General features: G+C 47.4%; 1 protein-coding gene across 11 annotated transcripts; it reads right to left on the reverse strand.

Moving 5' to 3' along the window:
- Positions 1 to 36: 36 nt before the first annotated feature.
- Tmem248 (transmembrane protein 248) lies at positions 37 to 26,173 on the reverse strand. 11 transcript variants are annotated; one of them, NM_001437238.1, is given in 10 exon segments: positions 37 to 2,407; positions 3,206 to 3,349; positions 5,011 to 5,194; positions 5,774 to 5,924; positions 10,761 to 11,046; positions 13,034 to 13,211; positions 23,146 to 23,240; positions 23,459 to 23,628; positions 23,896 to 23,960; positions 26,111 to 26,173. In NM_001437238.1, coding segments are annotated over 6 exon segments (945 nt in total). In that variant the 5' UTR covers positions 13,193 to 13,211; positions 23,146 to 23,240; positions 23,459 to 23,628; positions 23,896 to 23,960; positions 26,111 to 26,173; the 3' UTR covers positions 37 to 2,386.
- Positions 26,174 to 27,859: the final 1,686 nt, after the last annotated feature.

Here is a 27,859-nt window from a genome sequence, read left to right on the forward strand (position 1 = left end):
GGACACCTATCAGGCTGGAGAAAGACGACAAACCAAGTAAATCCAGATGTTTTATTCTGTAAAGCACATGTGCACATACTTCAAACACAGAAAATCAATGAGGGAGGGATGCCATCACAGATCAGCTAGTGACCATCATGCAGCAAGGGACGGGAGATGGATCTGCTACCCTTGGGTCCCACAGTGCCTGCAGGAGGGTCAAAATACAGGAGGCTGGGTTCCTATGCACTGCCAAGAACAGACAGAAACGCCAGGTTCCAAACGAAGAGAACGTACACACAGAATCAAAACTGATTCAAGTCCTACCATACGGTGAAAGACAAAAGGAAAGATCAATGTGATCCGAAACAACCATTTCCCAGGAAGTCACTGACTTCTGACACACCCACACCTGAGGACAAGCCAGTGCTGCTGGGGTCAGAGGTCTCTAGTGGCCAATCTGACATGCCATTTTTGAGGTTTACCACCAAGGAGCAGCTGAGGACCAGGCCCAGATGTGTCTGCAGTCCCCTAAACTCAGCCCACAACCTCCTTCCCCAGCCATCCTCCATCTGTCTACCTGCTATGGCGAATACTTGGGCTTTAAAATATGTATCTGGCCTCAGGATGGGTCACTCTCAAGCATTTTGGGGACTTCCTCTCCCCAGGTCTTATGGTGTTCCTCCTTCCCACCCTCTACAAATCCCAGCCACTGCCTGTCATTAACACAAGGATGACTAAGAGGAACACAGCCGACAGACCAATGAAGGTGATTTCTTCTCATGTCTTACTCTACTGGGTCTTACTACTTAATCTGAAACTTGATGGTCCTGATGACACATTCATACCAGCTAAGCCACGTGGGTTTTCTCCATCCTGCCTGACAAGGCTCTCAAAGTCTAAGGGAAGACTAAATGAAATTCACACATTAGCCATCTTATAAGTAACTCACCTCTGCTTTAAAAAACATTAGGGCGTCACCTAACTACAGTGATTATTTTCACAAGCTTCAATTTAGAACAAAAATCCAAAGTATTGTTTTCCATCTAAGAATGCCTGGGATAAAATTCTCTAGGCCAGTAAGGTTCGGGATACAGCAAGTTAACTGCAACTGAGACAGACCTACAGTTACGGGACAGAAGTGCTGACATACCTAAGTAGTTTTTCTTCCTGTGAGACAGGCTATCAGTATGTGGCCCAGGCCAGCCTCGCACTCGAGATTCTCCTCCCTCGGCCTCCAGAGGGCTGCTCCTAACATGCATTCATCCTCACACCCAGCAAGTCTGGAACACTGCCTGGAAGAACACTGCATGGGCATTAAGGCAAGGCATTGATAGAAAACCACTGCAAATACAAGTAACTCGCAGAAGGGAATGCGAATGACTTTCCTAAAGGAAATGCGAGAGGGCACTGGGGCCGGATGGTCACAACTGTCCTAAGGAAAACGCTTCTGGTTTTGACTGGCCAGCCATCAGCGCCTCATACGCCTTCTTCCTTCAGATCTTCCCTGCACCAGCTCCACATTATATACCTATAATGTTCATTCTCCTTCTGGAGATAGATGTGTGATGTACAAAAATGAATGCGAAACGAATTTTAGAAAGAAAAAAAAAGCAAGCCCTGCTTGTGAGCATTACAGCAGCCCGCCATCTCTTCTGCCTTGTGAAGTTAGGCAGCCTGTGCTGCCCTGTGTCCCCATTACACCGCCACTTCTCAAGCCAGGAACTTCTCTACCAGGAGCACAGAGGAGCAAAGCACTCCAGTTCCTAGGGGCCAGTGTGGAGACGGAACTCTGCTCTTCACTACAGAAATGCCTTGGGGGCGTGACCTTTGACCTGGATAGACAAGCCTGTCTGTCCTAACAAGGGGAATATAAAATGTAGCTTGTTTTCTCTTTTAAAAACAGTTTCCTTGCAAGCAAACTGAGAAGGAACTACTGCTGTCGCTATATGGTCACTGAGACACGTGAGAGCCGCAGGAGGGAATGGTGGCTTCTGAAACAGTGTCCTGACAAAGGTGCACACAGCGTCCAACACTGCACACCCCCGTCTGAGACAAGAACCGCAGCCAACCTCGGCCGCTGGTGTTGGAACACGACACGCTCAGCTCTGGCAAGATCCCCACATCCCCCGGCACTTCATGGAAGAACCCCATGTCGGTGCCCTCCTGCCCCTCAGTGAGGCTGACGGGTTCCGGCTGCATCCAGGGCAAAGCACGTGCACCACAGGACCAGTTTCCAGATCAACGTTTATAAATATGTACAGATCAGTTACAGGCACTTGAAATGTCTTTGGCTGGAATAACCCAACATTGCAAGATCGTGTATTCACAGAGTGGCCAGGCCCTGGCCGATTCAGCAGGCAATGATCATGGTTCTTGGTCTCTCAGAAAATGGGGAGCTGTGGGATTAGGCATCAGCCAAAGCCACCTGGAAGAGAGCAAGTAGACAACTGAGTCAACTGGGGCGCTACTGGCACTCAGTCCAATGCCACAAGGTCATGCAGACTATGAACATCTATGATCTTTTGGCAAGGGAATTAGGAAACTACCTCACCTCGGAGAGGAATGAACAAAACCCTAAGTCTATAAGCAGTTGCCAACCTGCAGAACCACTTATGCTATGCTTGGAGAGCCATCCATCCATCCATCCATCCATCCATCCATCCATTCACCCATCTTGGAGACAGGATCTCACTGAAGCAGTGAGCACATGAATTCTTTTCATAGCTCCTGCTGGCTTGAAATACTTTATGTAGACTAGGCTGTCTTTGAACTAATTGATTCCTTTGCCTTTGCCTCCTGAGAACTGGAATTAACGGTGTGTGCCACCATTCCTGACCTTGGATTTGTTTTTTGAGACAAGAATTCAGGTAGCCAGGGCTGACAAACTCATTATGGAGCTAAGGATGACTTTAAACTCCTGATCCTCCTGCCTCAACTTCCCAAGTACTGGCATTACAGGCATGTATCATGTCTGGTTTACAAAGTGGTGCAGACTAAGCCCACGGTCTCATGCTTGCAAGACAAGCACTGTACTAACCAAGCCACATCCCTAGCCACTAGTTAACTGGCCCTGCTATGCAGTCTGATGCATGACCCCTATGCTGAAGGAAAGACTGGGGTAAAGAGGCACCCGGGGACATGACCTGTCAGGGACTATTTCAGAACACCTATCGTGAAGTCTCGACCTGTAGGCAGGAGCCAGCCAAACCCACCCCCTCCTCACCTTCTCAGGGCAAAATTCAGGATTGCTCTGCCGCAGTTTGCTGGGTCTGCCTTTGATAACTGCATAGCAGAACATCGTTATCACCATCACGAAAAGGAAGTAACTGGTGTGCATGAGATGCAGGTTTATTAAGGAGCGGTCGTCCTGAAGAAAAAGGAAGGCAGACACACACTCGTCACTGACACTCCCACAGCAGCTCCATGGCCGCAGCAAGTTCACTCCTTTGTGGGGCTCCACACTGAACCCACGGCCTCACACACACTGGCCTATCTCTGAGCCCCACCTCCAGCCCCTCGATAGTAACTCTGTAGTTTGAACAGGGCAGTCTCTCCACGGGTCTCCAAGAGCGCCGAACCAGCTGTCAGTATGTGAAGACCCAGAGCTTCATGCAAGTGGAGCTGCTCGCCTCCTGCCAGGGTCCTGCTCTGACACGTCCTCTTAATCCCACACACCTCTCCTCCACTGGACAGCTGGCACATCCCACCGAGACAGCATCCCTTCTCCTTCGGCTTTCTCTACGTCCCTGGCAGGAAGGGGTACAGGCTAGCCTCCCTCTTGAGATCTCATATGGAATCACAGTAGAGTGGTGTTGGGAGAGACCGTGGCTACCTCCCATTACTGTCTCTCCATCCATGGCTCACTGCCCGTTTTAGAGTCTCCCTCTTGAGTACAGCTTGACCTAGAACTCACTATGTAGCACAGGCTGGCCTGGAACTCATCCTGCTTCTGCTCCCAGGAGCCAGGGGCTGAGGGATACATAAACCAGGCCAGAGCAGTCTTAAGATTTGGACTTTCCACAAGTATGTGCTGTGTGTGCAGGTGCCCGTGGAAGCCAGCAGGGCATCAGGTCCTCAGGAGCTGGAGTTACAGGGCTGGGAACTACCTGATGCGGGTGAGCTCTGGTCCCCTGCAGAGCGAGTGCTCCCAACTGCTGAGCCATCTCTCTAGCCCCAGACCACTAAGTGCACAAAGGCTCTACAACCGCCTGACAAGCCAGTCAGGGCGCTGCTGCAGGAGACAGGAGAAGGCTGTGGCTGGGCAGGGAAGGCTCTGGAATCCAACTTGTCCATCATGCAGCCTTCCCTTCTGCCTATGCTAGCAGCTCTCTGGCTGCCAACCTCCGTAACTGAACAGAAACTGAAAAGGGGACAGTCCAGGGAAAAATAAAAAAGAAACCATGCAGCACACTCAGGAAGGAAGCAAGGGCAAAAGTCATCAGCGTGGCAGACTGTGCCTGCTGACTGCAGCAGTGGCCGCTCCGCTTCCTCTTTCTTCTGAGGTTAAATGCTACGTAGGCCCCACTATCCAGACAAACACACATTCTGGACCAGGCATGGTGGCACAAGTTTATAATCCCAGCACTCAAGAGGCTGAAGCAAGAGAATCACAATTCCCAGGCCGGGCTGAGCTACTTAGTGAGACACTGTCTTAAAGAAGAGAAACAAACTTGCCTCTTCCTATGAACTTCTATACCCTTTTGTACCCTGAACTGTTAGCTATGCTAACATGGCACTATGCACATACTCTGCATATAAGACCTCACAGGAACCTCACAGTGACCCCTATGGGTTACAAACACAACAGATCTCTGCATAAAACCGCTGCTCAGAAGCACAGAACTAAGGACCAAGGCTGCTCCGAGCCACAAAGGTACCAAGGTATCCACAGCTCTACCATCTAGTCTCCCAAACCTACTGCGGTCCTTGAATGGTCAAGGCTGGGCTAACCCAATATGTAAACATTCATACACTCTCAGTTCTGGGATGCATGTGTACAGACACACAAAGAGGACTTGTCTCACTTACATCTGGGACAATGACGGTGAGCTTGGGATTTAAAGCGTGGTAGACTTTCCCAATGGCGCCCTTGTAACACCAGAAAGGGTTGTAGTCTTGAGCGTATTTCGTGTTGGCATCTCTGGCAGTTGTGAAGATCTTGTACCAGAGTGTGGCGTTGCTGTATGTGTCGGGGACACAGTGAGGTGGCTGACTGCAGGGGAGAGGAAGAGACCAGCTCGGGGACCTGAAACATTTATTTGGGCTCCCTCCACATAGCACCCGACAACACTGAACAGAGCAACATGAGGAAAGGAGAGATAAGCCGTTTGGAACAATTACCATGCTCCTCTGGGACAGACGCCATTGAAGCACTAGCTTGGGGGTGAGGCCTCTTTCTGGTTTTGTTTTGTTGAGACAGGGTTTCATATGTAACCCAGGCTAGCCCTGACCTCCTGACCCTCCCACCTCCACCCTTCCAGGTGCTGGGACTACAGGTGTGCCTCAACATGCCCAGTTTATCCTGTGTTGAAAATGAGACCCAGGGCTTCATGAATGCTAAGCCAACACTCCCAACTGAGCTACAGCCTCCATCCAGCACATCTGTTTAGGGACAAGTTAGAACTTCTGATTAAATTACATAATCCCTCAAGCCAGCAAGATGGCTCAGAAGGTAAAGGTGCTTGCCACCAAGCCTAGCCACCTGAGTTCAGTCCCTGGAACCCACACAGTAGGAGAGAACTGACTCCTGCCAGTAGTCATCTTGGCCTCTACACATGTGTAGGACACTTACACGGTGACAGGGAAGACTCCAGGGGCAGCTGTGAGGGTCATGCATGCTGTGAACACCACCTGCTCACAGTGGCCATGGAGAGCACAGTCATCGGCATTCCAGGCAGCAGGCAGGGTGAAGGTGATGTTGATCTCCTCATGGGCTTCCCTGCCTGTGGAAGAATTAGCAGTTTATTGGTGGACACAGGCAGAAATTCATAGACTGTTTGCTGGTTTTCAAATAAGTATGAAGCCAAACTTAGCAGGCACCGACTGGCCTATGGGATTTCTAAAAGCCACAGTCCTGATCTGTGAGGATCACCAAACTGCCCAGCCACAAAGAAGCTCACAAAAGGCTCCTACTTCAGCTGGGGCTAGGGAGCCATGCCTGAGCCCAGACAGGAAGAGTTGGGCAACCTGAGTGGAGTAATTTTCTGTACCAACGATACTTCACTCAGAATCGAGCAATATCCCATGAATGTGCCTGTCTGCATACACGCACAGGGAGAAGCAGAGGGTCTACCAGACTTATGGAAGGTCTTGGGACTACAAAGTGAAGCCTGCACTAAATCAAGATGTTCTAAGGTCACAGGAGAACTCACAGGAGTGATTTGTACCCTTACTATCATGGCACCAACTGTCCACTCTGAACAATCAGAGGCAACAGGCAGGACCCCACCAGCATCTTGTGGACTTGACTACACAAAGGCTTCTGGGAACCTAAGGTTATGTCTCCAAGGTCCAGCCAGCTCTTAGAACGAGCAAGGCTTTGCAGATTTCCCAGCTTCCACTCTCATGTCCCCTACACCAGTGAACTACTGTGCCCAGGCTTAGCACATAGAAGCAGGCATGGTCATAATCCATGCTATGCACTTTTTGTGTTATGCGATGTGGTAGTTTGAATGAGAATGGTCCCCATAGGCTCAAATGTTTGAATGCTAGTCCCAAGTTGGTGCAACTATCTGGGAAGGATTACGATGTGTGGCCTTGTTGGAGGAGGTGTGTCCTGGAGGCGGGCATGCAGGCCTCTAATCCCAGCACTTGGGAAGCAGAGGCAGATGGATCTTAAGAGTTCTAAGCGGGCTGGAGAGATGGCTCAGCGGTTAAGAACACCCGACTGCTCTTCCAGAGGTCATGAGTTCAATTCCCAGCAGCCACATGGTGGCTCACAACCATCTGTAAAGAGATCCGATACCCTCTTCTGGTGTATCTGAAGATAGCTACAGTGTACTTATGGGGTTGGGGATTTAGCTCAGTGGTAGAGCGCTTGCCTAGGAAGCGCAAGGCCCTGGGTTCGGTCCCCAGCTCCGAAAAAAAGAACCAAAAAAAAAAAAAAAAAAAAAGAGTTCTAAGCTTGAGGCCAGTCTGGTCTACAGAACAAGATCCAGGATAGCCAAGGCTACACAGAGAAGCACTATCTGGGGAGGAAAGCCTCTGCCACTCCCAGTGAGCTCGCTGCCTCTTGTTGTGGGTTAAGATGTGAGCGCTCGGCTGCTGCTCCAGCCACCTGCAGCCATGCTTTTGCCCAACCATCAGCCATCATAAAATTGAGCCTCTAGAACACGTAGCCCAATTAAACTTTGAATTGCTTTGTTCACAGTGCTTTAACAGAGCAACAGAAAAGTAACTGATACAGTTAACAAGCGCCTAATTAGCATTTTAAGCACCATGTAAGTGTTAATTCACGATGAACTTTTGGGGTAACCCACCCCCACACATGCTGTGTGTATGGACTGGCTATGAAGGTATATCCCTGTATTGTTAATTACTGGACCAGCGGCATCACCTGCCCCAAAAGGCAAGCTGCCAGGGGGGAGAAGAATCTCACACCATGCTAATAGCTATTTTGTATCAGAAAGAAGAGTTGCATTTGAACAATAAAATACTGGCAGCTGAAGCAGGGGCAGAAGAACAGAGGGGAAGGGAGGGGAGGGGAGGGGAGGGGAGGGGAGGGGAGGGGAGGAGAGAAGAGAGGCAGAGAGAAGGAGGCAGAACAGAAACACAGCAGAGAGGGGAAAGACATGGTGGCAGGGAAGTCTGGTTGAGTTAGATGGGCTAGCTGAGGGACTGCCCCAGCAAACAGGCCAGCAGGTTTACACTATCCAGGTGTCTGTCTCTGTGTCTTTATTATTACTACATCATAAGCAGGGAGCCCTGCAGTACTGAGCTGTCTTAATAAGCTTTCCACTACTGTGATAAAACACTATGAGCAAAGTCCTGAGGAGGGAAGGGTCGGTCTGTTTATATCTCTCAGCTCATCTCCACTGCTTGGGAAGTCACGTAGGCCCTTAACCAGGGCAGAACCTGGAGGCAGGAGCTGATGCAGACAGAGGCCATGGAGGGTGCTGCTTACTTGCTGGCTCCCATGGCTTGCTCATTTATAACACCCAGGGCTCACCAGTCCAGGAGTAACACCGCCTACAACATGCTGGTATCCTGCCACAGCGTCACATGCACTGCACACACAGGCCAATCTAGTGGGAGTATATTCTCAGTTGATGTTTTCCTTTGCCAGATGACTCTAGTTTGTACTAAGCTGACATAAAACCAGGCAGTATATGGACTTTGGTTGGTGTTTGGTTTATCCTTGTTAGAACTGGGACCTAAACCCAGGGCATTACACACATTAGGTAAGCCCTTAACCAGTAAGTTACACCCCCCAGCCTGATTCCTGTTTTTTTTTTTTTTTTTTTGCCTCTTCTATAATCCCCAAATTTCAAGGCTGAAGGCACCAGGTCTGAGGCTTTTTCTAGTTCTTCCTAGAAGCTAGCACACTGTTAAATAAACTGTGGACATTTAAAACTGTACAGACCTGGGGCTGGAGAGATGGCTCAGTGGTTGAGAGGACCCTAGAATCAATTCACAGCAGCTCACAACTGTCTGTATAACACTAGTCCCAAGGGGATCCTGTGCTCTCTGGCCTCCACGGCACCAGGCATATACATGGTAAATTAGCCATACATACAAACAGGCAAGATACAGCACATATAACATACTTAATTTTAAATTAAAAAAAAGGTCAGGCCTGAGAGTCCAGCATCACACAACAGTAAATATAGCCAGCATGACAGCTAAGCAGGTCAAGGGAAAATAAGGCTGTTGGTGAAGTTTGGGACAAGGGACGGAGGTGCTATCTTACTCATCTAAGCAGAACTGGCCTCCAGGCCTCCAGCATCCCTCAGTCCCTACCTGGCATTCCCTGCCCCTCCCTATAGAATCCAAATATTCTGTTCTCCTCTCCTCTTCTCTCTCTGGGAGCGTGCCTCACCCAACCCACCCAACCCCGCCATGGTGACACCTCAGGTCACAGTCCTTGAGGCCAGTGAACTCGCCTAGAGAGCAACTTCCCAATCAACTTGCCTTTAATATAATCTAATCATGCTTGAATTGGCTCATTTCACTGGTAGAGAAATAACCTATCAAATGACCTAAAATTAATCCTAGGAACCTACATATGTTTACAAACACATCTATGCATAGGTATAGCACTTGTGCACCCCCACAGAAGCTCCAGCACAACATACCTATTCATAGATGTGTTTCTAAACACATTATGTCTTGAACAACATGGGGATGGAGTGCTGACTCCCACAAAGTCAAAGAACCGAGTGTAATTCCTGACTCCCCAAACTTAACAACCAATTTAGTTTGATGTTGACCGGAAGCCTAACTTCAACAGTCAGCACATATTTACCCCTGTGTCATAAACAGGGAGGAATACACAGCAGCACAATCACTATTCTCTGTGTGTGAAACTGACATTAGACAGATGAACTGCTCATAGTGACTTAGCTTATGTCTTAAGTGGACGCTGGCTATATGACCCCACTGCCATCAAAACGAGCACAGTAAGTGTGGAATGTTATGCTTCAAAGATGTCCTTTGTTCTTATTGTAACGTGTGCTGGACTCAAACTCAATACTGATAACCCTGAACTTTCGGTCCTCCTGTTTCTACCTCATGCACCATGTGAACTTTCTTTTTTATTTCTCTGGCTTTTGTTTTGTTTTTTGTTTGAGACAAGGTCTTAGCTACCCTAGCTACCCTACAACTTGCTATGTAGACCACCAGATGGCCTCAAACTCCCCTGCCTGTCTCGAGTGGCGGGATTAAAGGCATGTGCCAGCAGCTTGTTTGTTTCTTGAGGCAGGGCCTGAAACTCACCACCCTTCTGCTTTGCTCCCCCACATGCTGGGGTGGCTAATCACTATGTACACTGCCGAGCCTGGCCCCAGGGCCTTCGGGACCTAATACAGCATCCTTACATTTGCCTTCACTTCTCAAACAGAGAGCTGGAGAGAAGCTCAGCAGGTAAGAGCTGAGGTCCTGCAGGGGACCCGGGTTCAGTTCGTAACACTCACACAGCAGCTCAGTCATCTGTACCTACAGACCCAGAGGATCTAACACCCTCTTCTGATGTTGGCAGGCACCAAGAACATACAGTGCACATACATTCATGCAAAGCATTCATGTACGAACTACAAGTTTTTTTTTTTTTTTTTTTTTTTGTTTTGTTTTTTGGAGCTGGGGACCGAACCCAGGGCCTTGCGCTTGCTAGGCAAGCGCTCTACCACTGAGCTAAATCCCCAACCCCGAACTACAAGTTTTTAATAATAAAAACGTTCAAGTATAAATGGACCCGAGCAAGTAAAGCCTATGTTGGGCAAAGGGCAATTATACTGAAGCCAGAAAGAGACCCAGCACTTGCAGTTTCTCTCCTCCCACTTCGCCTCTCCCAGTGCTACAAAGGAACCCAGGGCCGCACACACACAGCCCAGAGCTCTAACCACGAGCTGTATGTCTGGCCCATTACCCTGACTGACACGCTTTTAGGAAGAGACTGTGCATGTGATACCTGAAGACCCGGCTGAGTGAGACGCACAGCAACCAGTCCTTCTTGACTTCATGACGTCCAATTCTCAAGAGGAGAGACAGCGAGACACAACAGAACATGGAACCTATCTCGGCTGCTGCCTCAGAACTCTGAAAGGAAAGTAGCTGACACACACCTGACAATCCAATCTGATGGCCAAGGATGGTGGAGTACAGGTGTGTGACATTTCGAGAGTACCCTCCAAAGGGCTTGAGAGGGTCCAAGGTCAAGGTAATGGCCACTGAAATATTGATGGGGCCTGACTCCTCCAGGGACTGGGGCGGCTGGGTGGACAATCTGGTTTGCCCGATGGTCATGGTGCTCTCAGGTGTGGTGGTATCGTTGGAGAGATGCTTCAGTGTCTCATTTTCTGATACACACAAGTCCAAATCATTAAACCGGAGCAGGAAAGTATTCCAATCCTTCAGCAAAATAAAACAGAGACGATATGAAGTCCCAGCATCTCCAAGGCAGAAACAGCCATGACCCTGGACTGCCACACAGCACAAGAGGAAAAGAGTGACTAGAGATTGACCATCTCAAGTTACAACACAGCACCCTGAGTAGAACAGGCCGATATAACTGTGTTAGCCCTGGTGATCTGCACACTCTGCAGTGGTTGAGAATTCAGCATTCTGTAATTAAGAGAAAAATCAACTAGTCTCAAAATCAAACTCAAAAAGGGATCATGAGGGGCTGGAGAGAAGCCTGCTGGGGTGACTGCCATTCCAGAGAGTCCCAGCACCCAGCATGGCAGTTACTAACTGTAACTCCAGCTCCGAGAGACCTGACACCCGCTTCCTGGCACTTCCCACACATTAGTGCAGACATAAATGGGAGCAAAGCATCCATACACATAAAGTAAATAAATGCAAAACACACACACTGAGGGCTGTCTCCAAGCCTCGGTGGTTAAGAATACTTGCTACTCTTACAGGGAACCAAGTTCCATTCCCAGCACCCACATCACCATGGGTGCTCACAACCATCTGTTACTCCAGTGCCAGAGTATCCGATACCCCTCTTGTGTTCCTTGGGCCCATGGCGCACATATTTACATGCGGGCAAACACTCATGCATAGACACTAAAAATTAAAAAAAAAAAAAAAGAGAGAGAGAGAGAGAAAAAGCAATCAGCCAGTCAGAGGTGGTGCACACACAGGGGGATCTCTGAGTTCGAGGCCAGCCTGGTCTACAGAGTGAGTTCCAGCACAGCCAGGGCTACACAGAGAAACTCTACTTTGAAGAAAAAGAGGGCAGAGGATCTTGAACAAAAGTGGAGACACATTAAAATCACTAATTCTCATTTACTTTATAACTTTGTTTTAAGATGTATGTGTTTACATTAATATATGGGTATTTTTACGTATGTATGGCTGTTTACCACACGCATGCCTGAAAGCTTGCAACTGTCTGTAACCCCAATTACAGAGAATGCAACATCTTCTTCTGGCCTCTGAGGACACTGCATGCATGAATAGCAGACACACATGCAGGCAAAACATGCATATGTATTTAAAATAAACAAATACACAAATAAAATGCTTGGTGGTGCAAACATTTAATCTCAGCACTTAGGAAGCAGAAGTCAGACTAATCTGTAGAATATCAGGACAGCCAGAGCTGCACAGTGAGACTATGTAAACAAATAAATAATAAGCCAATGAGAAATATAATAAAGAAAAAGAACTGTGCCAGAAGTAAAAGTGCCCTTTACTTCTCTTTAGGATCTAGGACTCGCATATTTTAGGTTAGCATACAAGGCAGTGGGTTCCTCACAGCATCTTCAGGATGCACACTTTATTATCCACCGCTCTCACTCACTGTTCCCCTTCTCCATGCCCACTGAACACTCTCTCTTCAGACCCTTCTGAAACACAGTCCAGGACGGCTTTGAACTCACACTCCTTCTGCCTCAGTCTCCCCAGTGCTGGGATCACAGGAGTGCACCACCATATCCAGCGTTTGTTTTATAAATACACTCTCCCAAATGCATGTTTCTCTACTGAAAGTCTACTTAAAACTGAGAGTATTACTTAAAATAACTAGGTATTCCCTAAAGTCACAAGAAAAAAGACAGGAAGTTCTACATAAGTATGTCTTTTGCTGACGTATCTACTATCTGTGTGCCCTTGAATGGCAGAGCCAAGAGGATGTGGAGTTCAAGGCCAGCTTGGGTTTCAGGAGACCTTGTCTCAGAAAGAACTGTCCAGGTCTGGTTAGACATGACACATCATCCCAGCATTCAGGAGGCTGGGGCAGGAGAGTACATCAGGGTCCAGGCCACCCAATACACAGGAAGTTTCAGACTAGCCTGCAGCATAGACTGAGACCTTGAAAATAGAAAGAGCTGTCCTCCACTTCTCTACAGGGCCATCCAGCACAAGTAGACATTAGCAGTATACTGACCTCAGCCATTTCTGGGGACTTAATCTCCTTGATCTTGAAGAAGTAGCCCAGGGTGAGGAAGGCGATGGCCATGGCGCTGACACTGATCATAAAAACCACCAACGGTGGCCGGCTGCTGATGTACAGCTTCAGGTTCTCCAAGGGGTTAATGCTGAACATGCTTCTCACCAGCGGCAACCTGCAATGAATTCAGCACGGGACTGAGTGCAGGCCTTGTCTGCACTGAGCTGGAGCCCACTTCAGTCTCATGTCAAAGTACTGCGGAGCAAAGGCGGAATCTGAGGACATGTCCATGCAGAGGGTTCACTTGGAAGACTGGAGAGGCAAGCATGGCGGTGCACACCCGTGACTCCAGGAAGTAGAAGACCAGGAGTCAAAGTTCTTCCTCAGCAACAGGCAAAGCCGGCCCACACTGTAAAAGACAGCCTTTCTAAGAAAGTAAAAAGTTCTTTTAAAAAAGGAAAATAAAGAGGAGGGGACGGTGGAGCTGTGGGCTCACTTGGAAAGTGCATGCCCAGCCTACATGAAGCCCTGGTTCCCATAGCGGCACTGTGTAAACAGGCAGGCAGGGACGCACACATCTGTAAGGTAGCACTTGACAGACAGACAGGCAGGCAGGCAGGCGGGCAGGCAGGCACAGAAGGACCACGCACACGGTACATTATTATCATTGTTAGCTCATGCGCACATGAGACTTTATCTGCTGCTCTGCCTGCAGAGGCTAATCAAGTGCTGCACCACTGAGCTGCATGTGCCGCCTCCCGCTGCCCGTGAGTCTAAGCGAGCTGCCTGTGGCCTCTCTTGGGTGTCTATGCAAATAACCACAGTTTAGAACAGGGCACCAGCAGTGCCTCTTTTGAATCCTTTTCCTGTTCAATGAAACAGCAGTAGCGGTCATAAAACTCTCGCCTCACTTCTGAGTTTCACTAAAATGCTTTGCAAAGCCTCACTGTTAAACCTGGACTCAGCACAGGCCTCTGATGGGAGGCTGTGCTGCTAGTTTTATGTCAACTTGACTCTCCTAGAAGAAGGAGACTCTAATAAAAAAAAATGTCCCGATTAGACTGGCCAGTGAGCAGACCTGTGGTGCGTTTTCTTGGTTAATGATCAATGTGCGAGTGGGCAGTGCCACCGCTGGATGCTAGGAGAAAGCAGGCTGAGCAAACCGTGAGCAGCGAGCCAGTAAGCAGCACCCTCCACAGCCTCTGCATCAGCTCCTGCCTCCTCCACGTTCCTGCCCTGTGTGAGTTCCTTTGATGATCTGTAAGTGGATGCCAAATAAACCTTATACCCCACCCTGCTTTGTTAATGGTGTCTATCACAATGTCAGAACCCTGACTACAGCAGAAGACTTCTCTTGAGTGTGAAGAAGTACTCAACTCTTTCTTAGAAGTTTACAAACGATTTTCACTATACTGTTATTTCTTTTTTTTTAATGGGGAAAAGGGTTATGACAGGGTTTCCTGTATCTCAAGCTGGCCTTGAACCCTGAGCTTGCCACCTCTGTTTCCCAAGTACTGGGACTATAGGCATATGCTCCCGTGCCTGCTTGTTTTTCTCTTGGTTCTGAGGATTTAACCCAAGGCCTCTTGTTTGATAAATAGCTATTGAATTCAACCAAATACTATATTTCAATGAATAATTCATCTGCAATGTCTAAACAATCAATTTTTGTCTTTTACTCTGTTAACATAAATAATCTGATTAATCTTTTTCAAGCTGATTGCATTGGGTGCTTTTGGTATGACTGAGAATTGAAGAGTTTTGTTCTGGTGTTAGGGGGAGAACACATGATAGATCACAGAACTATACCCCAGCTCGTGACCAAGGCTTTAAAGCTACTGGGATAATATATTTGCTCCTTTACTCCCTGTTTTTCTATGTATTCAGAAATGAGATAAGACTAACTTGGCATTTTGCATAGCTATCTTTTTTTTCCTTCTTTTTTAAAATTCTTGAAACAAGATCTTCCTGTGTAGCATGGACGGTCTGAAACTTCCTATGTATATGAAGCTGGCTCCAGAATCACAAAATCCACCAGCCTCTGCCTCCCAAGCACTTGGATTAAAGGGCTGTGCTACCAGGAATAAAATGCACTTCTACTTCTTAGAAATTTGACTGACTTTGGCCAGAAAATCATGAGTCTGCCAAGTATTTGTTTTCTATTTTGAGGAGGCTATCTTAGCTACTTTAATGATTTTTAAATGCCTATATGTCTATTTTTTACTTCTGGTGAGTCAAATTTGATAAAACAGGTATTATAAGAAATTATCCATTTTATATTGGCTTTTAAACATCATGGTGTAGAATTACTTTAGGATTTATTTTATTTGTGTATCTTTGTATGTTTGTGTGAGTATGCACATGTGTGTAGGTAACTGGAGGCCAGGAAAGAGCAATGATCCCCTAAAGGTGGAGTTCTCGGTGGTGGTCAGCCTGCTCACATGGCAGTGGATCTAGGGCAAGTCCTCTGCAGAGTACAAGCCTCTGAGCCTCTGAGCACCTCTCCAGCCCTTTATTAGTAGTTTTATTGTTGTTTAATAACTTAGTTGGACTAGAACTGTAGCCAAGGAGGACTTTGAGCTTCTGAACCTCCCGCCTCTACCTCCACAAGTTGGCATTTCAGGAATGCACCACCACACCCATTAGTGCTGGAAGCTGAACCCAGGGCAGCTCAAAGCCTGCACCTCTGAAACTTTCCAGTTGTCTGGTATTCCCAAACTGTAAATCTCTCAAGAGTAGGGAAATAATCTTACCTGTCTGACTCAAAATATCTTTACAGCAAACAGATTAGAACCAGGTAAGGATGGGGAAAGGTACTAAGTAAGTTAAGTGGGAGCAAGAAGTTTTAGTGTTCTGTTCTACAGTAAACCATTCCTAAATAATGCGTAGTCCAGGCCTTGAACTGATTCTCCTGCCTCCCTCCACCTTTCAAGAGCTGGGATTACATACTACTAAATACAAGGGAGCAACTCCATGCCTGGCATAAAAGCATTTTTGAACAAAACTATCAAGACTCTAAATAGTTCACAAAACTCAAAGCCACTCATTTTCAAATAGGAAATTAGAGGCTGGCTGTCTTTTATGTCTTTATCAGCAAAGAGGTCCAAGGTTTCTGAACCAGGCATGGCATACACTTTAATCCCAGCAATCAGGAGGCGGGCAAAGGTAGGCCAGCCAATATCTGTGAGTTTGAGGCCAGTCTGGTCTATAAAGTTTCTGGCCAGCCAGGGCTACATAGTAAGACTTTCCTTTAAGTTTAAAAAAAAAAAAAAGTTGGGCTGGAGAGATGGCTCAGCGGTTAAGAACACCCGACTGCTCTTCTAGAGGTCATGAGTTCAATTCCCAGCAACCACATGGTGGCTCACAACCATCTGTAAAGAGATCCGATGCCCTCTTCTGGTGTATCTGAAGATAGCTACAGTGTACTTATATATAATAAATAAATAACTCTTTAAAAAAAAAGTTTCTGTATTCTTTCAAGAATTAAGCCTTACTTTTAAATAAAAATACAAGCTGGATGGTAGTGGTACATACTTCCCAACACTGGGGAGGCAGAGGCAGACAGATCTCTCTGAGTTCGAGCTCAGCCTGATCCAGGATAGCCAGGGCTATACAGAGAAACTCTGTCATTCATTCATATATATATATATATGTATATATACATATATATGTGTGTGTGTGTAATATATATATGAATACACACACACACACACACACACACACACAAGGACGAGTACACTGTCGCTATCATCAGACACACCAGAAGAGGGCACCAGATCTCATTACAGATGGTTGTGAGCCACCATATGGTTGCTGGGAATTAAACTCAGGACCTCTGGAAGAGCAGCCAGTGCTTTTAACCTCTGAGCTATCTCTCAGCACCCACCAACACCCCCAAGAGGAACCCTGTCTTGAAAAACAAACAAAAATAAGCAAGCAAGCACTGCACTTCATGGGGGGGTGGGGGGGGTGAGGATGTGCTCTGGCTGCCCTCTTTCCCTAAGTTCATTCCAACCAGGGAGTGAGAAATGAAGGCTGGCTTCTAAAAAGTCCAAGGACTGAGGGGAGGGACACCAGAGAGAGCCAAGCGCTGACTCCACAAGCACAGAAGGAAGACGAATACAGGTCACCAGTGTGCTACTAGACTACTTCACTCACTCAGAACCAAGACAACCTGCAGACAACTCGGGCAAGAAGCAGCCAACTGTGCAGAGGGCAGCTCCAACAGTCCTCAGGTTCTAGGACACAAGCTACTTGGAAGGATGTGGGACAGCTTTGTGACACTCGACAGAATTAACCGTAGACACCAGTGCTTCTACAACACTACTTCTAACCTCCTAACCACGGCTTAAAAACAAAGGCTTACCTACTGAGCTGCTTGACTTAGGAATGTTTAAAACACTTAACTATGAAATAAAGAAGGGTTGCTGAGATCACCCAGGGGTAAAGGTGTTTGACATGCAACCCTAGTGGCCTGGATATGATCCTTGGAACCACACAAAGAAGGGAGAGAGCTGACTTCCTATGTGTCCTTTGACCTCCATGTGCATGCCATGGTGTGCACACATACATGTACAAACTAAATACTATATCCAAACATTCAGAGAAAAGAAATTGAAAGATGTCAATAACAATCAAAAACTTTTAGGGCTGGGGAGATGGCTCAGTGGTTAAGAGCACTGACTGCTCTTCCAGAGGTCACATGGTGGCTCACAACCATCTGTAAGGGGATCTGATGCCCTCTTCTGGTGTGTCTGAAGATAGCAACAAGATACTGTACTCAAATACATAAAATAAATAAATTTAGGGGCTGGAGAAATGGCTCAGCGGTTAAGGGCACTGACTGCTCTTCCAGAGGTCCTGAGTTCAATTCCCAGCAACCACATGGTGGCTCACAACCATCTGTAACGGGATCTGATGCCCTCTTCTGGTGTGTGTGAAGACAGCTACAGTGTATTCATATACATAAAATAAATAAATTTAAAAAATAAATAAATTTAAAAAAGAAACAAACAAAAACTCTCTTTCACAAAAATAACTGTGGATTGTGGCAGAACCAGATTACAACAAGCTAAGGAGAAAATAACTACTTAATATATGCCATGCACTGGGCACCATAACCACTACTTAACATACACTGAGTGGGTATTTTAATCTCTCCAACACTGTTAGGAGGGTATCAGTATCCGTGTCCCTATCCTACAGACGTGGAAACTGAGTCAAAACAGCTTAGGTAACATACAATGATACAAGCAGACTTGTAAGTGGCAGAGACGGACTCTCATTTAACTCAGTCCAGGGCCAGTCAGAGGGCTTCCCACCAATCCATTCCACATGCCTTGGACACACCGATTATATCATCAGAGACACCGCCTTCAATAAACATGTTCATTGTCTGAGAATAAAGTTTTGTGGGGATGGAAAGAAGGCTCAGCTCTTCCAGGGCACCTGGATTAGGGTCCCAACACCACAATGGCAGCTCGCAAGGATCTGGGACTATAGGCAGGTGTCACCGGGTCTGGCCCATAACTGGAATTCTTCAGACTTTCCACACAGACAAAAACCATCCTGTAGGTTCACCACCCCTGCAGCGTGCTCTCTTTCCCCGCTACACACCCCAACAGGACCAGTTTTCTCTACTGCTCGTGTACAGAGGAAGAGAGCACTAGATGAGGAAGGAAGGGTCAAAAGGAAGCATGGAGGTGTAAAACCGTGCACTCCTGAGAACGTTCAAAGAAAAGCAACGACAGAATCCTGGGAAGATACGAGTCCCAGAACTGCAACATGGCTTCAGTTTATTTCCATGATGTTAAACCCACACCCCTGGGTTCTCTCATCCAGAGAACTAAAGCTTGCATGTCTTACACTGTGTGGAAATCACCCCTTGATTTGTTGTGTTATAAACTATGAGGACAGGTGAGAAATCACCCTCCACCCAGTCTCAATATTGACCAGCCTCGCCACCAGCCTACCACTACTGTTTTTGAGCAGGACCTGACGACACACAGCTAACACCCCAACATGAGGCTGAGGCAGGGGAGTCACAACTTCAAGCTACACAGAGAGTTGGAGGCCAGCCTGAACTACACAGTGGAGACTGTCTTTTAAAAAACTCTATTTTAGCCAGGCTTAACGGGCATGGTGGTGCACACCTGCCATGCCAGCATGAGGAAGGCTAAGAAAATCAGGAGCTCAAGGTCAACCTCCACTGCATAGTGAGTTTGGACTATCCTAGGTTGTTATATGAGAACCCCGTCTCCTGTATTCAGATTAAACCAAAACAATACCATTCCAGTATTCAGATTAAAACCAATTAAACCGTGATTACCCTGTTAAACCTTGGCAGTGTGGCACATGCCTTTATCTCTGAACTACTGAGTCTGAATCAGCGGGTGTTAAAGGGAAGATTCAGTGTTGATGGTGAGGAGCCTTATCTACATAAGGAAATCCTAGCCACTCTGGGCTGAATCAAACCCTGTTTTGGATATATCTAAGATTACAACGCACAGAATTCCACTACTCTGTTTTGGGTTTGTGTAAATGAGCGGCTACCTCCCATCTTCTCTCCACCCGGAGATCAATCAACACCACCCAAAGTCAAAAATCTAAAACTGAACACACACACACACAAACACACACTCACTCACATACGTGGAGGTTGGAGAGATGGCCACGGGCGTTAAGAACAACACCTGCTATTCCCGAAGACCAGAGTTAGGTTCTCAGCACCCACATCATCAGGCAGCTAACAATGGCGTGTAACTCTGGTTCCAGGAATACAACGCCCTCTTCTGGAGTCGGTGGGTATCTGCACTCACGTGCACAAACAGACACAAACACATCATTTAAGACATTTTTCGAAACAGTTTTTTTCTAAAACCTGCAAAGGACCCTAGCAGTTCCACCCTGCCTTATCTAGACGACCTAATAAATATTGGCTCGGGGAGCAGGACTCCGCAGGCCTCAGGCCTCAGGAGGATGGAGCAGGACTGGACCAGCTAAATATAGAGGTGAGAGGAGCTGAGGTGGATGGAGGAACCTGCGCACTGACCCGACCAGCATGCCGTGGGCCGCGGGTTCAGGGTCCCTGGTCCCGGCCCACGCGCCCGCGATCCCGACCCCCGACCCTGTCTCCTACTCACCGCCCCACAGACCCGCGGCTCCGCGGGCGCCCGCGGCCTGGCCCTGTTCACTCGCGGCGGCGCGCGGCGGGCCCCGGACTGCCCCGCACCATCCTCTCCGCCGCTCCGGAGGCAGCGAGCAGCTCCTCGGGGCGAAAGCGACAACCTGAAGACAGGCCAGAGCGCGCCAACGGGACGCCGGCTCCGCGCTGCGAACGCCGGGCTTTCCGGGTGAAAGCAGAAAACCACGTCACCACTAACGCCGCCGTGACCTCTGACCCCGCACGCAACGGCGGCGCGGCAGGGACAGAATTACTCCAGGCCGGGAGGCGGGGGAGAGGTGGGCTGTCTTCATTTTGCTAATAGGCGAAGGTATGGGAATACGAAGCTGCCTGAAGTGTATCACTCGCATTCGCGGATTGCAGTGAACTTGCTCAGTTCCGTTCCGAAGTGCATCTGCGTGTCTTGGTGTGTATGGTATGAGATAGTAAAGAGGGCACGATTTTCGTTTATTTTTGTTGGAGTTTTGTTTCGTTTGGACACAGGGGTCACGTGGATTGCTTCGTGCTTTCTATGGAGCCCAAAGACGAGCCGACTATGCTGCCTGGCCTGACTTCGAACAATTGTTGGAAAGGAATAATCTCAAAACTGGGTGTGATGGCGCACAACTGTAACCCCAGCACTCCGAGACCGAGTTTTTTTTTTTCTATTTTTTTTTTTTTCGGAGCTGGGGATCGAACCCAGGGCCTTGCGCTTGCTAGACAAGCGCTCTACCACTGAACCAAATCCCCAACCCCGAGACCGAGTTTTTTAAAACAAAGATAAATAAGAATCTCAGGGTCATAGAAACACAGCAACAAAACGAAAGTAACCCCACAAGGCAATTCATTCTTGTAAAAAAAAAAAAAGGGTGACCCAAACCACGCTAGCAAGCATACCAAAGCAGATGGTCTGAGCTTGCTACCCCAGCTGCATGCCTGCCAATTGCTGCCGTACTCCCCAACCACCGTGGAAGGAGACCTCAGGAACCATAAACTAAAACGAACTATGTTTTCCATAATTTACCTTAGTTATGGTGTTTCAGCATACTAACACAACCCTCCTCTCTGTAGACTGGACTCTAATTTAGAATCCACTGGATGGGAGCTCTGCCGCTTCTCTGGACAACAGGACGTTTCATTTTAAGCCTCGTCTCAGTCCCCTAGGACCTAGTTGACCTTAGAAGAGGCAAAATATTATCCCTTCTTAATCCCTCTGACCACATTAATATAGACCTTCATATCTGATTATTGAAAACCCAGGGGGCTGGAGAAATAGCTCAGCAGTTAAGAGCACTGACTGCTCTTCCAGAGGTCCTGAGTTCAATTCCCAGCAACCACATGGTGGCTCACAACCATCTGTAATGGAATCTGATGCCCTCTTCTGAAGATAGCTATAGTGTACTTACATATAATAAATAAATAAATTTTTAAAAAGAAAAAGCAAACCAAAAACCATAATGTCTTTTGATCTATCCCTGGCTGGCTTGAAACTCACTATGTAACCCATGCTGGTCTCGATCAAAGATCCACAAGTGCCGGGATTAAAGGTGTGTACAACTGTTCAACTGACACCATGCTTCTTTCTTAATGCCCTAAGACATGGGAACACTTACCAATTTGCCACCTGTTGTGAGAATTTTGATGTTTCCCCTTTTCCTAAGGTCTCAGTGACAAACCAAAGTTCAACTTCACCAAAGTTCACCCTAGAGAGCCAGTAAATTTATCTGACTTACTTACAGAGCACAGGTGAGGGGTCACTGTCAGAAGCGTGGGTGACCTCAAAGCAATTGCACTGTAAAGTCCTCACCCAGAATGGATGATGGCATCACCATAGATACGTAAGTGGAACCCTACTCCCCCCCCCCCAGAGCCTCAAGATCAAATGCCATTAGGGCAAATATGATCAGTATACATACTGTTAAATAACGGGGCTTTGTAACTTTCTAGGTAAATCGTACAGAAAATACAAGGCGTCACAGATCTGTTGGTCCCTAGTTAGAGGAACTGTTTGGGAAGGACTAGGAGGTTGAAGGAGGTGTGTCACTGGGGGTGATTTTGAGGTTTCAAAAGTCCATGCCTGGGTTGGGGATTTAGCTCAGTGGTAGAGCGCTTGCCTAGCAAGCGCAAGGCCCTGGGTTCGGTCCCCAGCTCCAGAAAAAAAAAAAAAAGTCCATGCCAGGCCCACTATCGTCTCTTCCTACTTGGTGCCTATAGATCAGGATGTAAAGCTCTTAGCTACTGCTCCAGCCCCATGCCTGTCTGCTTCCCACCATAATGATCACAAACTGACCCAATGAAACTGTACACAAACACCCAATTAAAGGCTTCCTTTTATAAGAGATTTCCTGGCCATGGTGTCTCTCACAGCAGCAACAGAACAATAACTAAGATAAATATAGACCACAGAAAAACAGCTTAAAAGAGAGAGAGAAAGAAAGAGAGAGAGAGAGAGAGAGAGAGAGAGAGAGAGAGAGAGAGAGAGAGAGAGAAAGAGAGAGAAACGGAATGGGATGACATCACCATGTTCTTTTTTGGTAGCCTGTCTATGTCACTGTCACTGGAAACAGAAACAGTAAGGGTACCCAGGATGCAAGGATATCAGGAGACAGGATAAATAACAAGCTTAGAATAAAAGGAGTCTTAAGACAATATTCTGTCTCAAAGCAAAACAGGCTTAGAGAGTGTGGGGTTGAAGGAGCAGGCGTTAGGACCCAGCCAAACCAAACATGGTGGTTCATGGGGGAATCTCTAGGGATCCAGATTATGTCGGCTGCTGCATTTTTATTAAAGGCAACTGCATACACAGGCACTATATGGTCATCCAACCATGATGGAAATCATCGACTTACGGGGAAATGGAATGCCTAACTTGATTATTATCAGGGAGAACAAGATCAGGAAGTATGGAAATAAAACACACGGGAACAGAAAAGCCCATCCAACTTACCGAAAGGGTCATCTGTGGTAAAGATCACATCCACCTGTCCTTAGAGTGTCAAAGGTCGGGGTGCTCTTAGACATGAGTTTCCTTCACAGATGTGGCTATATAACACACAAACAGAAAAGCCTTAAGACATAGCACGGTCAGCTTCCTTGAGCTGGAAAGGCTGCTCTGCAGGCCACTTCCTTCTGCCCTGTGCCAAGGGTCAGGGTGCTCTTCAGATGCAGAATGTGTTTCCTCCTCGGTCAAGGCTGTTGGCAAAAGCTAAGGAAGGAGTTTCTTACATGTCATAGCCAGCCCGAGTTCCACTCCCACTTACTGGAGGTTCTTTACGCTCCAAATTCAAATGCTTTGTCCGTCCGTCGCACCCTGATTCCCTCTCTGGGTGGTGTCCTGTGTCAGGTCCTTCTTATAAACAGGCAGGTTGGTACGATTCCCCAATCAGAACTGCCAGAAAGCTGCGTGAGGTCACCATGGACACCTGTGGAGCTATGGACCCAGATCCTGCATGCACTTCAAGCTGGCTACAGGTTGCATCCTCATCCAACTTCCAGCATAACCCAACCATCATCATTAATAATAATAATAATAATAATAATAATAATAATAATATAGTGATTAATAATATAGTGATTATTATCATTAAATCTTTTTTTTACAGTTATTGTCCCCCTCCTGGTGTGTGCTCCTCATCCCATTCTCCCTCCCCATCTCTAAGAGGATGTCCCCACCCGAACCCCATCATGCATTTTTTACCTTTATCTGCAATTTCCTTGGAGATCCTGGTATCTTCCGCCTTGCATGCCTTTAATCCTAGCGCTCTGGGGACAAAGGCAGGCAGAGATCTCTATGAGTTCAAAGCTAGCCTGGTCTCACTATGGAGTGAATTTCAGGGCAGCCACAGCCTCAAGAACACAAAACAAAACCAACCAACCCAAAAGCGAGCTAACTACCTTGGGTAGGAAAGAGGGCCTTAAGACAAAGAATTCATTACCCCATACGTCTCTTTACCATGGCTTAAGGTAAGCCTACCTTCCGGCGGGTGGGTCCCTTGGCCAGGTAATTGACCAGGCCCGTTTGGAATGTTAGGTCCACCCAGGCTGGAGATTATGTTCTCTAGACCAGAAGTTTTCTCTTAGCAAGTCTCACCTACTATTTTATTTTGTTTCCTCCGCTGAAGAGCTAACCTGTTATGCACGGCTGTCCTCAGAGCCAAGCAACTTGCCATGTTTGAGCATTCGGCTGTGCCCTGCCCTGGCAAAATAGCACCCCAAATGGGCTTGTCGAGAGTTTAAACCCCACCCAACTCTCTCTCTCTCTCTCTCTCTCTCTCTCTCTCTCTCTCTCTCTCTCTCTCTCTCACACACACACACACACACACATATACACACACACATACACACACTCTATCTCTCACACACACACCCGCACACACACACTCTCTCTCACACACACACACACACGCACACTCGCGCACACTCACACACACATACATACACACACTCTCACACACACTCACACACACACACTCACACACACACACACACACACACACACTCACACCAGGGAAGAAGAGAGAGTGCAGCCAGCAGCCAGCTCTGCTGCTTCTTGACCTCAACAATGAGGGAATGAACAGAGGATCGACACAGGTACAGAAAAGCTGGAGTCGGGTGGCACACACGGATGTACCCACACGTGCACACACGCACACACACACGCATACACACACACATGCACACACCAGGGAAGAACAGAGCCAGCAGCATTCAACACAGCTGGGGCTTGAGTAGGAGCAAGCAGGGAGCTAGGTAAGACTCCTACAGAAACCCTGGAGACAGATGAGCTGTGGATGCTCGCACGGAGCGGTCCCAACCACAGCACCGCCTCAGAACCTCTGTTTATTGTGGACAGAACAGGAAGCGGAGTTAGCTGGTCTCAGGTGTCTATAGTCAGTCTTCGCTGCAAACGTCTGGGAGAATGAAGTTGCGGTTGCTAAGAGCGTTTGGCACTCACTAACTGGTCCTTCACAGGTATTCCTCTTTGCACGGACGGTCGACATTCACACCCAAGGGAAGGTTTCGCCATCCCGCTGAGGCCTGTTCTACCAGTCAGGGCTTTCCTCAGTTCCCCACAGGAGGTGTTGGGTTGGGGGCTACATTTTTGTGGGGACAGGACCCCCTCATCCTGCTAAACAGGGCTTTCCCGGTGTAGCCAGTGAGCAGAGGCACGTCCACACCCTGTACCTGACCCCTCGTCTTCCTGAACGGAAGCCCACTAAACGCACTGGCAGCACTGGACTTTGGTGGTATTGTGCCTTGTCTTGTCATTGAGCCCTTAGAGGTAGACAGGGCTTACCTCTCCTCCAAGGAAGGAATTACCACAACATAACAAAAGAAACACTGGGTTGGGGATTTAGCTCAGTGGTAGAGCGCTTGCCTAGCAAGCACAAGGCCCTGGGTTCGGTCCCCAGCTCCGAAAAAAAAAAAAAGAAAGAAAGAAAGAAGAATGCTAACAAAAGAAACACTGAAGAACCATATCAGACATCAGAGTCCCGAATCACTTTTGGCATCCCTGACCCCTAGAAGGCTGTGCTGTTAAGGGCATCTGGCTTTTAGTCAAGAGAAAAACTGGTTACTCTTCTTTTGGTGGTTTTTTTTTTTTTTCCCTAAGCTGCCTAGTCAAATCTCACCCCGTTTTCTTTACCCCCACTTTCTGAAGAGGAAACCCTAATAGCTATTATAGAGTTAGGGCAGTGAACAACCTTGCTTTTTCTAGCTCTGTGGGGGCAGTGGACGTGACTGTTAGGGTACCTCTCCAGTGGGCCTACCTAGAAGACCCCCCACCAAAAGTGCTCTAGTAATTCCTTAGTCATGTAGCAGCCAGGTGTAGAGAGGGAAGGAAGTCTTTGGTGCCTGACAAAAAAGATGGGTGCGGGAAATAACAGCAGTGTGACGTGTCCACACAGGCTCACGTTATGTGATCACTGAGAACCACAGCATGTGATGTGTCCACACCGGCAGTGGGTGATCATGCCTTCCCCTGGCTGATGATGATGGTTCCCCTTGTGGAAATGGGTTGCTAGGAGACAGCTTTGGACATTACAGGTCAGTGGTTAGCATGCCAGCAGCTGCTTCCTGGCCTGCCACCATGTAAGGAGTTCCACTCGTAAGTTCCAGTTGCCATGACAGAGACGACCTGAACCAGGAAGTCAGGCCAAACCTTTCCTCCTGAGAGCTGTTAAGTTAGATCTTCTGATACAGCTTAAAACTAATACCAGTCTTCAAAAGCTGTCTTCTAAAGCTCCCAACCATTATCACAGCAACCAAAATATTAGTAATTACATATATTCTTCTTGTAGTAAGGAACCAAACATCAACCTAGTTGGAAGAAAGAGAGATCATGAAACTTTATTGATACAGACGTCTTTCCCAACACTTGATTCGTCACATTCCCAGTACATAAATAAATACACTTTCTTTTTAAAGAAATTAAAAAAAAATTAAGAGAGAGATTTTAAAAAAAGAAAAGAAAAAGACCTCTGTCCTGTATAGTCCTGGCTGTCCTGGAATTCACTCTATAGACCAGGCTGGCCTCAAACTCAGAGATCCACCTGCCTCTATCTCCCGAGTCCTGGGATTAATGGCTTGTACCACCATGTCCAGCAACACCACACTTTCTTGGAAATCTCTGGCCACTGTCCTGATGCTGCATTAAGCCTCTACCTCAGGCATGAGACCATTATCTCAAGCAGGAAACCAGGGATATATCCCCAGAAACTCAGTGAGTAAGAAACAAACAGGTCAGCTTTTGAGAGGCTGATGGGTACTGATCGTTTTTCTGTTTTGTTTTTTTGTTTGTTTTTTGTTGTTGTTCCGTCTTTTTGTTTTTTTTTTTTTATTTATTTAGGTGTTATGTAGCCTGGGCTGGCCTCCAACTCCTCACATCACAGAAGCTGACTCTGAATTGTTTTTCTCTGTTTATCCAGTGCTGGGATCAGACCTTGAACTCTGGTTCCTCTGCCTCTACCCAGCCAGCTTTGATGTGATTGTTCTACTTAGCGTCATTCAACTAAAAGAATTGAACATTCCCCAGGAAGATTTAGACTACGTGGACCTGGATTAGCACCTAGAACGTAGAAAAAAAGAAAAAGTATGCTAGCTGCTGTAATCGCTGGGGCCCATGTTATTCTGAAAGACTGGTTATACACATGGGTGTGGAAGCCGGAGATCAACCTTGAATTAGTTCTCCTGGGCAAATGCTACTCCATTTTTGTTTTGTTTTGTTTTGTTTTGTTTTCCGGAGCTGGGGACCGAACCCAGGGCCTTGTGCTTGCTAGACAAGCGCTCTACCACTGAGCCAAATCCCCAGCCCCTTTGTTTTTTTTGTTTTTTTTTTTTTTTCGTTTTCTTTTTTCGGGGCTGGGGATCGAACCCAGAGCCTTGTGCTTCTTAGGCAAGCTCTCTACCCCTGAGCCAAATCCCCAACCCCCTTGTTTTGTTTTTTAAGATAAACGGTATCTTCCACTGGCCTGGAACTCTCCAAGCAGACTAGGCCGCCAGGGCCAGTGAGCCCCGAGACCCTCCTGCCACTACTTCCTCAGAGCTGTGATTACAAGAACATAATTACCGTGCCAGGATTTTAACACAGGTTCTGGGGATTAAACCCAGGGCCTCACACTTACAAAGCTTGCTATTTTACCTACTGGGCCATCTTATCTCCT

This window comes from Rattus norvegicus, chromosome 12, assembly GCF_021556685.1.
Source record: "Rattus norvegicus strain SHRSP/BbbUtx chromosome 12, alternate assembly SHRSP_T2T, whole genome shotgun sequence".
Lineage (NCBI taxonomy): Eukaryota > Metazoa > Chordata > Mammalia > Rodentia > Muridae > Rattus > Rattus norvegicus.